Source organism: Phoca vitulina, unplaced genomic scaffold (genome assembly GCF_004348235.1).
Source record: "Phoca vitulina isolate PV1807 unplaced genomic scaffold, GSC_HSeal_1.0 scaffold144, whole genome shotgun sequence".
NCBI classification, from domain to species: domain Eukaryota; kingdom Metazoa; phylum Chordata; class Mammalia; order Carnivora; family Phocidae; genus Phoca; species Phoca vitulina.
This window is the reverse complement of record NW_022589847.1, coordinates 96,183-110,331: the sequence shown is the minus strand read 5'-3', so window position 1 is coordinate 110,331 and position 14,149 is coordinate 96,183. Positions and strand designations below refer to the sequence as shown.

Below are 14,149 nucleotides of genomic sequence, written 5' to 3'. Positions count from 1 at the left end.
ATCAAAGCTTTTAAAGACAAGATGCAGGCAGTTTTAAACTTTCTGATTTTTTTTTTTTCTGGGAATAGCTTAAAGAGGCATGAAGTTATAGAGAGACATCTGGAAATTTCTACTCAGGATTTTTTTTAATTGGGGAAGAATTGGATATAACGTTATATAAGTTTTAGGTATGCAACATTATCATTAGACATCTGTATCCACTACCCAGCGATCACCAAGTCTACTTACCATCCACCACCATACAATTGGCCCCCTTTACCCACCTACTTAGCAATTTTATACTAGCTCTTTATAAATATAAGACATTCCATAAAGTCTAAGTAAAACTCTAGTATTTCTAAAATCCTGTGAAACTGGTATAAGTCAGTGGAGACACAGGGTATTAGAAGCTGTGATATCTGCAAATTATTGCTACAATATCTAAAATTCCCTCTTTCTTCTCTCTCTCTCCCTTTCTTTCTCTCTCTTGCTCTCTTTCTCTTTTTAACTCTAAGTCCAGGATGTTATGGGCAAAATATATGGCTTTTAGCAAAAGCTGGCTCTTGAGCTTTGAATTGGTTTGGGCTCATTCTTCTCTATTTTTATATCCTCTCTTTCCATTCATTCAACAGCAAGCGTTTATTGAACATCTAATAAGTGTCAGGTATAGTGCTAAGCACTGGAGATTCTTTTTTTTTAAGATTTTATTTATTTATTTGTCAGAGAGAGAGACAGAGAGAGAGAGAAAGCACACAAGCAGGGTGGGTAGCAGGCAGAGGGAGAAGCAGGCTCCCCGCTGAGCAAGGAGCCCGATGCGGGACTCGATCCCAGGACTCTGGGATCATGACCTGAGCCGAAGGCAGACATTTAACTGACTGAGCCACCCAGGTGTCCCAGCACTGGAGATTCTAAAGAAAAACAAAACTATGGCATTAGTGACTCTCTTCAGAGGAGCTTAAGAGCTACTAGAGGGACAGAGATGTGCAAAGAAAGAAAGAAAAGCGATAATGGTCTAGTTGTGTTAAGGGAGCCAATGGGGACAGCATGAAGAAAGTTATTAATTCAGAAGAGAGAGAAATAGGACTTGGGGAGGTGGATGGTTTGGTTTGCAAGAGGTCTTAGGGAAGCAGTGAAGACCTTGAGCTGAATTATGAAGTATGGTCTCAGGGCCCATCAGAGTCTGAAAGAACTTTTGATCAACCCTATTTCTCAAGTTCAAGAAGGTGACCCTCTCCAAATTTGCATGGCTAGTTGGTAGCTGGGACAGGACTTACTAGCACAAACCATTTGCTCTTTCCTTCCTTATACATGATTCTGGTTTCCCCTTCTGGGGCCGGCAGCAAAGTGGCCCACCCCTTGCAGGATGACACGTGTGCCCAGAGATGAAGGCAGAACTTCCTCCTCCTTGGCTTTTCCAGGCAAGTGAGATCACTTGATATTTTATTTCCTGGGAGCCTGGCTTGTCGTCATTGGGTGATGGGTTTAAAGATTTAATTGGGGGGTGGTTCTTATCTCACCACTTCTTCACTGATTCTCTTCTTCACTTTCATCTAGAAATTGGCAGGCAGGATGTGGTCGTGAAGTACTTGGCTTCATCAGCTCCAGCTGGAGGCCGTGGCGGATTGTTCCACGGGTCCCACATCCAGTCCCCTCTGTTCCTTTGGCGACTACCCTCCTCTGTTCTCAGAACACAAAATGCTGGTGGGAAGACCCACCTCCTGACTTCCACACTCAGTGAAACCATTCACTGGTGTGGGTAAGGCCTCCAGACAGCTGCCTCCTCTCGCTCCTCCAGCCAGCCCCTTCAGGTCAGCCTGGAAGCCAGGATGCTCCCCCCCCACCCCGCCCGCCCACCCCAGTACGTGAGAGGTGGGTTCCTCTGGAGATGAACCCTGGAGCATTCTGGGGGCCATTTGCAGTGGGGGTGCAGTGAGAAGAGATGGTGATGAGGAGAGAGAAGATAGCAGTGAGGGGGGTTCACTAAAATTCTGGAAGCTGAACTGCCTTTGTGGGGGAGGAGCTGATGCACCTGAAAACTATCTGCAAGGCTTTACTGCTCAAGTAAAATTAGGACTGCAATGCCTGCAATCTCTTCAAGAGATTTTGATATTCACTTAATGTTTCTCTTTCAGCAGAATAAATGTAGACTTGGTCCCTGTTATTCACGCGATTAGGCACTGGTTTTGTGAAATGATATAGGTAGGCTAATTCCTATTGACCCTTCAGGGAGAGAAATCATATATTGTTATTCAAGAAGCACATGTAATTTTATCTCTTTTTAAAAGCCCAAATCAAATAGATTACCTTTCTGAGCTATGAACAACTTGAAATGCACACGGATCCCCAAGGTTAAAGAGCAAGGGGATGAGGACTTGCATTTGAAAGAGCAAGGTCTACTGTCATTTGGTGCTGCAAAGATTCTCTTAAATGAATATAGAGGAAACCAGCTGATTCTGGAACTGAAAAATCTCTCTTTCAAAAAAAAAAAGGATAACATAGGTATGTCATGGAAAACAGGAGTTTGCATTTAGCTAGCAGTCTTCTTGAAGGTGAAAATTCTTCCCCAAACCCCACCATTCCAGCCCTGCCCAGGCCGCCATCGTGTCTGGACTATTGAAAGAGCTGCCTACTGACCATCCCTGCTTTCACCTTTGTCCCTATAGGATTGACTTTTCACTTGGTAGCCAAAGTGATCTTTTAAAGATCATTTTTTTTCAATGAATCATGGAACACTACATCAAAAACTAATGATGTAATGTATGGTGATTAACGTAACATAATAAACTAAAAGAAAAAAAAGAAAAAAAAAAGATCATTTTTTTTTAAAGCTTACAACTCTTCAATAGCTTCCCAATGTAGTTAGGACACAATTCAAACTTCTTATGTGGGCCTTAGAGGCTCTCAGGATTTCTCAATAGGAACAATATCTGCAGCACAGCATGAGCCCGGCAAGTCTCATGTGAGTCCATCCCAAGCAGTGCAAGATGTTAGCATCCCTGGTCCCTGCCCATTAAAAGTCAATTGTGCTCTGTGTTCAACTCCAGCATTTTGCATCCAAATCACCACCACTCCAGTCAGGGTTGGGGAGGGTCCCATCACCCCAAGCTGAAAACTGCTGTTAGCTTACTTGATCTGGCCCCTGCTTACCTTCAACCTCAGGATCTTTGCATAGACTTCTCTCTGCCTGGACTGTTCCACTCCCAGACTATCCATGTTTGGCTCTTTTCCACTTTCAAGTCCTAGCTTAAATGTTACTTCTTCAGAAAGGCCTTCCTTGACCACCACCTAAAACAGCAACACACACACACACTCTCACCATGCACACTTACCACCATACACAATTTTCTTCTTTATTTGTTTACTGTCTTTCCCTCCTTCTAGAATGTAAGTTCCATGAGAGCAGTCTGTTTTGTTTGCTGCTATATCCCAGCACCCAGGCATACATTTTTATAAATATCTATTGACTGAATAAAATAGATGCCATGAAGTTATATGTCATTTAATCACATACATAATAAATGTTAGGAAGAAGCAGAAAAGGATTATCAAACTCATTTTTCAGATAAAGCACTGAGATACTAAAAATAACAAATCCCACACTGAATGTGAATGATGGAGGGAGGAACAAAACTAGAAATGTCATTACCTCCTTATTAAGTCACAGTGGATTATTCAGTATAAAGCAATCCATTAGAGAGGTCACACAAAAAGACACACAACATACAAAGTCCATAATTAACATAGTTCCCTTGTCCCCACCACTTTCAAGTTAAATGCCCATGTGATGACCACTATCTATATAACAGTTGCATTTCATTTTATTTTACAGGTTATCATACCTTCTCAAATCTAGGCTCAAAGACTTAGATTCACCTTCAGAGAAGGGGAGAGAAAAGGAAATATAAGTTTTATTGTTCCCTATGGAACAAATTTGAATACTCATCTCTCATCTAATTCTAGTAACTAACAAAACTGATCCGTGAATGAAGCATAATGTAGGAATGGCAAATACACGGCCCCCGTGTTGCCCCCCTCCACTCCTGCACCCTCGGTGTGTGTGGCTCACTGATTCCAGAACTCCCTCCCGCTGAGCACCCAGTCCCCGTGGGACTGTTCAACCCAGTGCTCCAGGCAGCTGCTCCCAATGTATCAGAGTTGACATACAAGTTAAACATCTATTGCCAGCCTTGGAATAGCGGAAAGAGCCCATCTTTCCAGATAAATCTGAGTTTAAATACCATATCTGTTTTTTGTCACTTATGAGGCCTTGGCTTTTTACCCTCTTTCTGTTCGTTTCATGTTATCAGACTTGTAGGGTTGTTGGGGAAATTACAAATAATGGATGTAAGGTGTGTAAGCACAGTGCTTGTTACAATTAGAATTCAATAAATAGTAATATTTAACTGTGGTTAGGAGAAGGCTCTATTTCACTCTCAAGAATGGAGCAGGTATAATTTTGGAAGGTGGAAGGGGTGCAGGTCACTAGAAACACTAGAGTGAGATTTAGCATTGGACTAGAGGAGTGGTTCCCAAAGTAGTTCCCAGATCACCTGTGAACTTGTTACAAATTGCAGATGTTCAGGCCCCAGCCCAGACCTACAAATCAGAAGCTCTGAAGATGGGTCCCAACATTCTGTATGCTAACAAACTCTCCAGGTAATTCTGAGGCACACTGTCTCTAGTTTAGGAACCACTGCAATAAAGAGAAGGACAGGGAGGGAAAACAGAAGTGATGATGTCAGGGGAGAAGAATGTTTGCTCACCTGGTGATTAGTTAGAGAGGTATCAAGGAGTGCTGCCCCTCAAAGAGGCTGTGACCCTATCAGCACCACCTCCCGCCCCCAGTGGCAACTTTCCCCAGGCAGGCCAGCAACTTGCCATGATACACAGGACAGAGCAGAGCACGCTAAGAGAAAATGGGCTTGTATTACCAAGTTAGTAAAGGGGTAACTTCCCAAAGGCAGCCCCAGCGCAGGTAGACAATAGAACTGAACTTGAAAGGCTCTTTCCTTGAGCAGAGGCAGGTGGCCATTGGTTTTGGTAATTTTGGATGCAGCTTTGATTGAGGGCAAGAAGTTGGTCTAGACACTTCCTCAAGCTTCCCCAGCTTGGCAATTTCTTGAAAAAAACAGCATCTGACAGCTCAGGATGAATGGGGGTCGGGGGTGGGAGTGGGAGGAGGTGTGTTGAGAGATGCAACTCCAGCTGTTGCATCTAGACCACTTGCTTTCCCCCATGCCACCTCCTTCTTCCAGACACACAAGTATTTCCCATGCAGCCGAAAGTTAAAAATATTTTTTAAAGAACATAATCAGGGGCACCTGGGTGGCTCAGTCGGTTAAGCGGCTGCCTTCGGCTCAGGTCATGATCTCAGGGTCCTGGGATCGAGCCTCGCTCGCATCAGGCTCCCTGCTCTGCGGGAAGCCTGCTTCTTCCTCTCCCACTCCCCCTGCTTGTGTTCCCTCTCTCGCTGTCTCTCTCTGTCAAATAAATAAATAAAATCTTTAAAAAAAAAGAATATAATCAATCTGAGGTCCCGTGTGACCCACCAGGGTCACACCTGTTAAACCTGTTTCCAAAGTTAACCCCTGCAGCAAGATCTAGATTGCCTTACCACCTACTTCTCTTCGGTTCCACCTCATTAGAAACTTAAGTTTTCATTAAAAATTTAATTTACACATCCTTAGAAACATTCTCACTTGCAGAATGTTCTAAAGGGTAAAGACAAGATCTAAGGCCAGTATCTTATTAAAGTACAAGGAGGATCTTGTTAGAGACTATCAGACACTCAGCTCCAACGTAATTATTGAGCACCTACACTGCCAACTTTCCTGCCTTTCCCACAATCGTGTGCATACATATCATTATCATTTCCATAACGCAGCATGTAGAACGGAGGCTCAGACACAGCAAGGAACTAGCCCAGGGTCCCACAGCTACTTTAAGTGGCCAACTGTGGATCCTAAACACCAGCGTCCTGACAGAGGTGGTAGTGAATCTACAACTAGAAGATCAGCTATAGGGGCGAACTTCCCTTAATTTAGTTAAAATGACAGCTCTTAATTCCCAGCTGATGTATGCACTGTACTTCCAATGGAATGTTTCTGCTGCTGAAATTGATCACCACCTTTCCAAACTACTGGAGAGAATGTTTTCATTTTAAAAGTATGTTATACACAGCCCTCTTGCCAGTAAGTCACACTGTTCTTGGCTTGAAGTGAACAACGAAAACTGTAAAATTAACACTACCCATGTTCTTAATGACAGCTGTGTGAATGTGTTAGGAGATTTTACTAAAAAATAGCAATTGGTTATTAGGGAAACACTGGAAACAGGTGCCTCATAATAACAAAAAAAATGTCCTTCAAAAATGCTTTTAAACTTTCTTTTGGATAGATCACCTTTGCTGAGATTCTAAGAGGGCTTGCTATTGTTCTTCAAACATACAGAATATTTTTATACCAAAGGAAACCAATCAACTGTTCTTCATATCTCTGAACACAAAATTCGTGGAAGAGGGTTTGCTTTAAGAAGAACTTCCCATGAACCTGGTTAATAACTAGAGTGGGTTTCCTAGGAAGATGGGCATCTTTTTTTGTAGGAGGGTAGGAAGAGGGGGTGAATTAACTATGGTTCTAAAGTTGTGCTGTGGAGCTGGTTTCCGTTCTCATAACACATTTCCTCCCCCAAGGAACAATATAGTTTCCTAAGTCATAGAAAAAGGAAAAAAAAAAGTCACATTTATGGAGGCTCTTCTGGGTTCAGGTTCCTCTAATTCTTTTGACATTGTTAATTATCTACTCTCTTTACAAACAGGAAACCAAGGCTCAGACTGGTGGTGTAACTCGCCTAAGGTTATGGAATAAATGAAGGGACTGAAAATGTAACCCGCGTCTGTTCAATTCCAGTAACTGATTTCTCCACTCCACTGAAAGTCCCTCCCAAGAACGCACAATTTTAATGGTGAGAAAACTGAGGCACAGATAAACTAAAAAGCTTGCCTGAAGTTGTAAAGTCAATATGAGACTGAAGGTCACTGTGTGAAATGTTCAGGAAGCCACATTGTTTTTCCTTTTCCATGCCTTGATTTAGCTTATGAAAGATCACAGTATGTTACTTTGAGAGATTTTCCAGCTTTGGGGATGGGCTTTTGTTTTTCTTGGTAGCATTGATATTTGAAAGCAGTGTATTTGACACTGCTTTCTGGATTTAGCTTGATACAAAATGAAGCAAAGTTAGACTCTCGCACCCTGCTCTCTTCCAAATTGTGAACCCAAACGCGGTAACTTTTTGCTCAGGGCATCAGCGTTTCCGAAGGAGTAAGGCCCAAGTGGAGTCTTGTGATTTTTCAGAATCAATAGATCTTGCTATTCAGCAAGTGATAATCACCATTTTGCCCACCCATCAGAAGTGAAAAGAGAGGAACTCTTGCACTAAAGAACCCCTGTTGATAAAGCAATCTTTTTTCATGAACATTCTGTCTTCAGAAAACAAGGGATAGAGCACTTGTTAATAATAAAAAGAATTCATCAGTGAATACTCAGATGAATGAACATTTTTTAAAGGCATGGAGTATGTAAGGAATGTTAATCCAGCATCTATGTTCACTCCCCCACACAACAACTGTAAAGAAATCACTGGCCTCCGAGTGATGAATGGCCCTAGATTCAACTAGGAGGGAAGACAACCCCAAGCCCTATTAATTTGGCATCTCCCTTTGTAAATTCCTGGGTGGACTTCTTTTTCGGCTCTAGCTGATGAACGGGCTCCGTTTAAAGGCTTTGGGATACACTGTAAAATGACCATCAAGTGTTTCTCTTCATATGCCATGCCCACCTCTTTTTATCCTATCAATAAAATCCCAGCCCCAACTGTATACATCTCAGCCTTTCACAGACACATGCTGTTAAAAAGTTCTATTGGTTAATTTCAAATCAATATCTTAGGCGGCTGGGTGGGAGGGGGGTGGGAATCAGGAAGCTGAATTAGTAAATAACAGAGCAGTAATCAGTTTAAATGAGACTTCTTCCAGCCCTTTGCTTGCAGACGACATGAATTTGCAAGCTTAGAAAATCTCTCTTCTCTGCAGGTGGTACTGTGGGGATACCAGAGATGCGTTTCCACAATCACCATCTTATTCATTTATTTAGTCTTCTACTGCAGTCCCCCATACATGCACCGGCACCCCCATCCTCTCGTGCTTTGTGCAGTCCAACCCTACCTGTTAAACAGCCAGCTGCAAGAAGGGTTAAGGCTGCAGCTTCTATGCCAGTAGACATTGCCAACATTCGGATATACTTTCTCATCTGCAGTCAGCCCTGTAGCTGCGGCTCCTGCAAAGCCTTTAGCACTTGCAGAAACATTATTTCCTCCCAGCTATGTTTGGTTTAAACTTGCAGTTGACCAGGTTCTCTTGCTCAGGATCTTAAACTTAACCCTGCAGGCTTTTACCTAGAATCTGTCCCTCTTCCTCTGCTGAATTTGTTTCCCCTGCCCTGTTCTGGAATGCCTCAGAGCCCGGTGTAACCTTGATGCCTCTTCCCCACTGGAAGTTAGAAGCATCCTCCCCGCTGCATTACTGCACGTTACCCTAGTAACCTTGTTTTTTCCTTCAACTCAAACTTCTCCAAACACCACCCCTGCTGACCCTGAAATTCTCTAGCCCTAGATAACAGCTTTTCCAACCCGCCCTGTCAAGAGAGATGTTGTAGAGGGTAAACTGGGGAAACAAGGTTTGGGAACTCACCTGCACAGCTGCAAGGATCAGACACACGGATGGGGCTGCCGGCAAACTTCCCAGGGACCGTCTGCAGCCAAGTCTCTTGGCCTTAAAGGGACAGGGCACTTTTCACCATATAAGGAAGACAGTTTCCCCTGTCTGCTTTGGGGCCTGTTTGGGCAAAGCAGCTCCTTCTCTTGATGATTGCAGAGGCTTAAGCCTTCCAGGGAAATCTGCAGCCTGTCAGTTCTCAGGGATCTGTGCCTAGTAGGCAGCTTAATAACAGCTGGGTAAGGCACAAGAATGGTGTTTGGCAGGCCATTTTCAAAGGCCAGAAAACCCTTTATATGGGGCTTGTCTCCCTACAGAAAAGGTTTAAGGTGACCGGGAAGACTTTCTCAATTAGATGAAAGGGCTTCTGCCTCTATTTCAGGTTTGGTTTCCAGGAAGCCAGCGATCCTGCTCATCTCAAAGGGGAGGGCAGCTTGATCCCCTTCCTCCTGACTTTGAGACAAAAGAGAGGAGACTCAAGCGCAGTAAATCTTGTAGAGGGAGATTTTGATTAAGACACATTAGCAGTGTGCCCTGACAATGAGTGAAGTGGAGATGATTTTGTTATTTCAGCTGGTGGAGGCCCTTCCTAAACAGATAAACACACACAGTTCTCAACCAAGGCCATGACCACTGCCAAGAGGCCTTCTTGGGCTCCTGTGGCTAAAGCCCACAGCTGAAGTTTGAGGGCTGCTTTATCTTTCAAATGTCAGAGATGAGAAGGTATTTTAGCAAAAGCAAACATTTTCTGCTGATGATATTCAAAATGCAAGTCTGTCTTGTTGGTTTGGGGTGGATTAAAAGCAGTTATAAAATAGTGGGAAAAAGTGGAGCTTAAGTTAGTTATCACTTGGGTGGTAATACACTTTTTTCTTCACTGCCAACTGGATATTGTCTCTTTATTACTATGCCTCATACTTAGTATTTGTACCATATATTTGGGATCTTTTTAAAAATTCAATTTGGTAGCTTGCATTCCCACCAACAGTGTAGGAGGGTTCCCCTTTCTCCGCATCCCCGCCAACATCTGTCATTTCCTGACTTGTTAATTTTAGCCATTCTGACTGGTGTGAGGTGGTATCTCATTGAGGTTTTGATTTCAATTTCCCTGATGCCGAGCGATGTTGAGCACTTTTTCATGTGTCTGTTGGCCATTTGGATGTCCTCTTTGGAAAAATGTCTGTTCATGTCTTCTGCCCATTTCTTGATTGGATCATTTGTTCTTTGGGTGTTGAGTTTGATAAGTTCTTTATAGATTCTGGATACTAGCCCTTTATCTGATATGTCATTTGCAAATATCTTCTCCCACTCTGTCGGTTGTCTTTTGGTTTTGTTGACTGTTTCCTTTGCTTTGCAAAAGGTTTTTATCTTGATGAAGTCCCACTAGTTCATTTTTGCCCTTGTTTCCCTTGCCTTTGGCAATGTTTCTTGGAAGAAGTTGCTGAGGCTGAGGTCGAAGAGGTTGCTGCCTGTGTTCTCCTCAAGGATTTTGTCTCACATTGAGGTCCTTCATTCATTTTGAGTCTATTTTTGTGTGTGGTGTAAGAAAATGGTCCAGTTTCATTCTTCTGCATGCGGCTGTCCAATTTTCCCAGCACCATTTGTTGAAGAGACTGTCTTTTTTCCATTGGACATTCTTTCCTGCTTTGTCAAAGATTAGTTGACCATAGAGTTGAGGGTCCATTTCTGGGCTCTCTATTCTGTTCCATTGATCTATGTGTCTGTTTTTGTGCCAAGACATACTGTCTTGATGATGACAGCTTTGTAATAGAGCTTGAAGTCCGGAATTGTGATGCCACCAGCTTTGCTTTTCTTTTTCAACATTCCTTTGGCTATTTGGGGTCTTTTCTGGTTCCATACAAATTTTAGGGTTGTTTGTTCCAGCTCTGTGAAAAATGCTGATGGTATTTTGATAGAGATTGCACTGAATGTATAGATTGCTTTGGGTAGCATAGACATTTTAACAATATTTATTCTTCCAATCCATGAGCATGGAATGTTTTTCCATTTCTTTGCATCTTCCTCAATTTCTTTCATAAGTGTTCTGTAGTTTTCAGAGTATAGATCCTTTACCTCTTTGGTTAGGTTTATTCCTAGGTATCTTACGAGTTTTGGTGCAATTGTAAATGGGATCAATCCGTTTATTTCTCTTTCTGATGCTTCATTATTAGTGTATAGAAATGCAACTAACTTCCATGCATTGATTTTATGTCTTGCAACTTTGCTGAATTCCTGTATCAGTCCTAGCGATTTTTTTGGTGGAGTCTTTTGGGTTTTCTATATAGAATATCATGTCGACTTTCTTCTTATTGCTCTTAACTCACCCATCCTTCTCTAGTCCTCTAAATGATGTTATAGGCCTTGTGTCAAGAGGTTCCCTTGATGGTGCCATTATCCCCAAGGAACCTCTCAGACAGCTGAATGATTCACTGGAACTAGAGGTGGGGCCCACGTGCATCACACAGTGTACACCTACATTATCATTTGCCCTTGAATTAACTGTATATCAAAGTATTATCTTACAATGTCCATTTTTACCTATTATTTTGTGATTTGTGGACCTGGCTGGGATAAAGCATTATGTTATAGTAACATTGAGGAAATGTGTCTCACCAAATTTTTCCTTATGTGGGAAGGCTTCCAGCAGCAAGGGTTCTAAATCTGAAAATGTTTATCAATAAACAAACAGATATGTTTCAGAAGATGAGCTTATTCAATGAATAAAGGAGAAACCTTTGGTATAAATTAAAAAATTATATAAAATGCTGACAGCTGTTGAAGGTTGTATTAAATTAATGCATTTATATCTTATAAGGTATTACAAACTCAAAGAAGGGAAGTTATAAAAAGCAAACTGAAAATTTGCATCAGGAGGCATTAATATTTTTACAGCCTTTGACCCAATATCATATTTTCTTTCCTAAAATTATTTCAGAGATTTTCTCTCATGGGAGATGGAGAGGAAAGGGAGAGAAAATCATGTGAATCAAAATGAATGAATACATGAACTAAGATTTTAATAAGCTTAATAAAATGTTTCAAAGAAAGTAATTATTCTTTTTTCTGATCAAATGTTAATAGTGCAAACTAAAATTTATCTGTTAAAGATGTAAATTGATCTAATTTATTTAATATTCTTTTCAACTAAATACATATGATGTAATAGTATATTACCCATTTTGGAAAACTAAAAACAAGTATAAGAAAAAACCAACCAAACAAAACAAACTAAACATTAGGTTTAGTACAATGGTCATTTTTTTTTCATTAATCCTTCTGTGGTCACAAACCCTTTGCACATTACGCCTCTCACCGTCAGTAAATACCACTTTACATGTGTTATTTTTATGTTTACGTTTAAGGTTAAGTTTATTCTTAGGAATGTCATAGTTTCTTTGTATTCTTACATTTATTATTTGGTTTCACAAATTAAAAAAAATACGTGAATGCTGATGTTAAAAGTATAAAAGGTGAGAAGGGGAAATCCTCCGTAAAAGTACCTGGAGGTATCTGTTAGAGGTTATGGTGGAGCCACAGAAACACATTAATCCCATCATTTCTCTCATGCAAAATTCCCCAGGAGCCAATACACAGAGGACCTGCAGAATGGGAACCAGAGAATAATGTTGCTAGTGGCTTTAAGTGAGCTCTTCACCCCAGTGAGGAGCTGCAAAAGGCCAGGTTGGAGCCAAGGTTACATCAGCGAACCCTCTGATTCACAGCCCAGATCAGAAACAGCTACTCCCTCAGGAGGCAGCATGGAAGGAGATGGGAAGAAGCAGGTTTGGCTTGGAAGTAAATAAAATACTGTCTTACTCAGGCATCTATTATTTATGGTTTGATATGTTTCCTTCCATACATTTTCCATGCTTATGCAAAAAATTACTACTACTACATACATTGTTCTATCATTTGATTTTTCACTTAATAACATTATAACATGAACATCTTTATGTAAGGTATGCATTTATTGCATTCCTTTTAACATCTGAAAAATACTTAGCTGTACCAAAATTTATTAAGTATCTCCCTGCCCGGCTGATGGATGTCTGTTTCCAATTTTTGTTATTATAAATATTCACACTCTAAATAGTAGGCACTATAGAGAAAGATAACGTTTTAGTTGCTGCCGCCCCCTGCCCCGCAATGCCATGTCTTTCTAACCCTGTATATGCTTACTTATGCACATGGGCAACAATTTCTCTAGGATATGGGAGAAGTTGACCAGCTAGGTAGATGGGAATGCTCATCTACATATTAATAGGTACTGTTAAATTGAACAAGTGCTCTTTTTTAGGTCTATGTTCTTAGTCATTTTTCACTTAAAAATATTTTTTTTTTCTTGAAAAGTTAAGACATATACAAAATAAAAACACCAAATGGTATAAAAAGATATATGGAAAAAGGTAAGTTTTCTTTACCCTATTCCCCATTCCACATCTCCAATGGCAAAGTTTCTTGGGTGCTCTTTGAAGTGTGTGTGTGTGTGCGTGCGTGCACAAATGCAATCATAATATATCTCTCTGTATGTATCTCTATGTGTGTATATATATGTACACATACACATAGATATGTCATTTGTGTGTGTGTTTCTGCAACTTGATCTTTACATTAATAATATATCTTAAAGATTATTCCATATCCAGGCCTGCAGATCCCCCTTATTTTTTTTAAATAGGAGGATACCATAATGGCATCCTTTGGGAATAGGCCATAATTTAACCCATCTCATCTTGACGTACATTCAGATTGTTTCAAGGCTATTGCAACTATAATAATTCTGTAATGAAGATCTTTATTTGTCACATGTGATTTCAACAATAACCAGAAAAATCCTGTTGATGTTTTTACTGGTATTATATTCAGTTAATAATTTAATTTTAAGAAAGTGAATATCTTTATCATATTTAACTTTTAATTTAAACATAGCAAAAGCCATTTTATTCTCTCAAGATTCAGTCATATACATCCTGCATATTTTTTGTTATTTTTATTCCAAGGTATTTTATTCCTCCAAGTACTGTTTTAAATGGGAATTTTTTCAATACATTTTCTAACTTGTGGTTCTTATATAGTAAAGTTACTGGTTATTAGTTACTGCATTTAACAACTATTTCCAATAGTTTTCCATTGGCTCTCTTTTATTTATTTTTTAAGATTTTATTTATTTATTTGACAGAGAGAGAGACAGTGAGAGAGGGAGCACAAGCAGGGGGAGTGGGAGAGGGAGAAGCAGGGTCCTTGCCAAGCAGGGAGCCCGATGCGAGGCTTGATCCCAGGGCCCTGGGACCATGACCCGAGCCGAAGGCAGACGCTTAACCGACTGAGCCACCCAGGTACCCCTGGCTCTCTTTTAGTTATGTGGTTATATCACTTATAAATAGTTATTATTTTGGCTCA

General features: G+C 40.8%; 1 protein-coding gene across 1 annotated transcript in view; it reads right to left on the bottom strand.

Annotated features, from left to right (window-relative positions):
- The window catches only part of LOC116628938 (schwannomin-interacting protein 1), a 139,465-nt gene extending 136,088 nt beyond the window's left edge, over nucleotides 1–3,377 (bottom strand). Inside the window, exon 1 of the mRNA XM_032399245.1 lies at nucleotides 3,127–3,377. Coding sequence (XP_032255136.1) covers nucleotides 3,127–3,192 — 66 coding nt within the window. The 5' untranslated portion in view covers nucleotides 3,193–3,377. The remainder of the gene's footprint in view (nucleotides 1–3,126) is intronic.
- Between the last annotated feature and the right edge of the window lie 10,772 nt (nucleotides 3,378–14,149).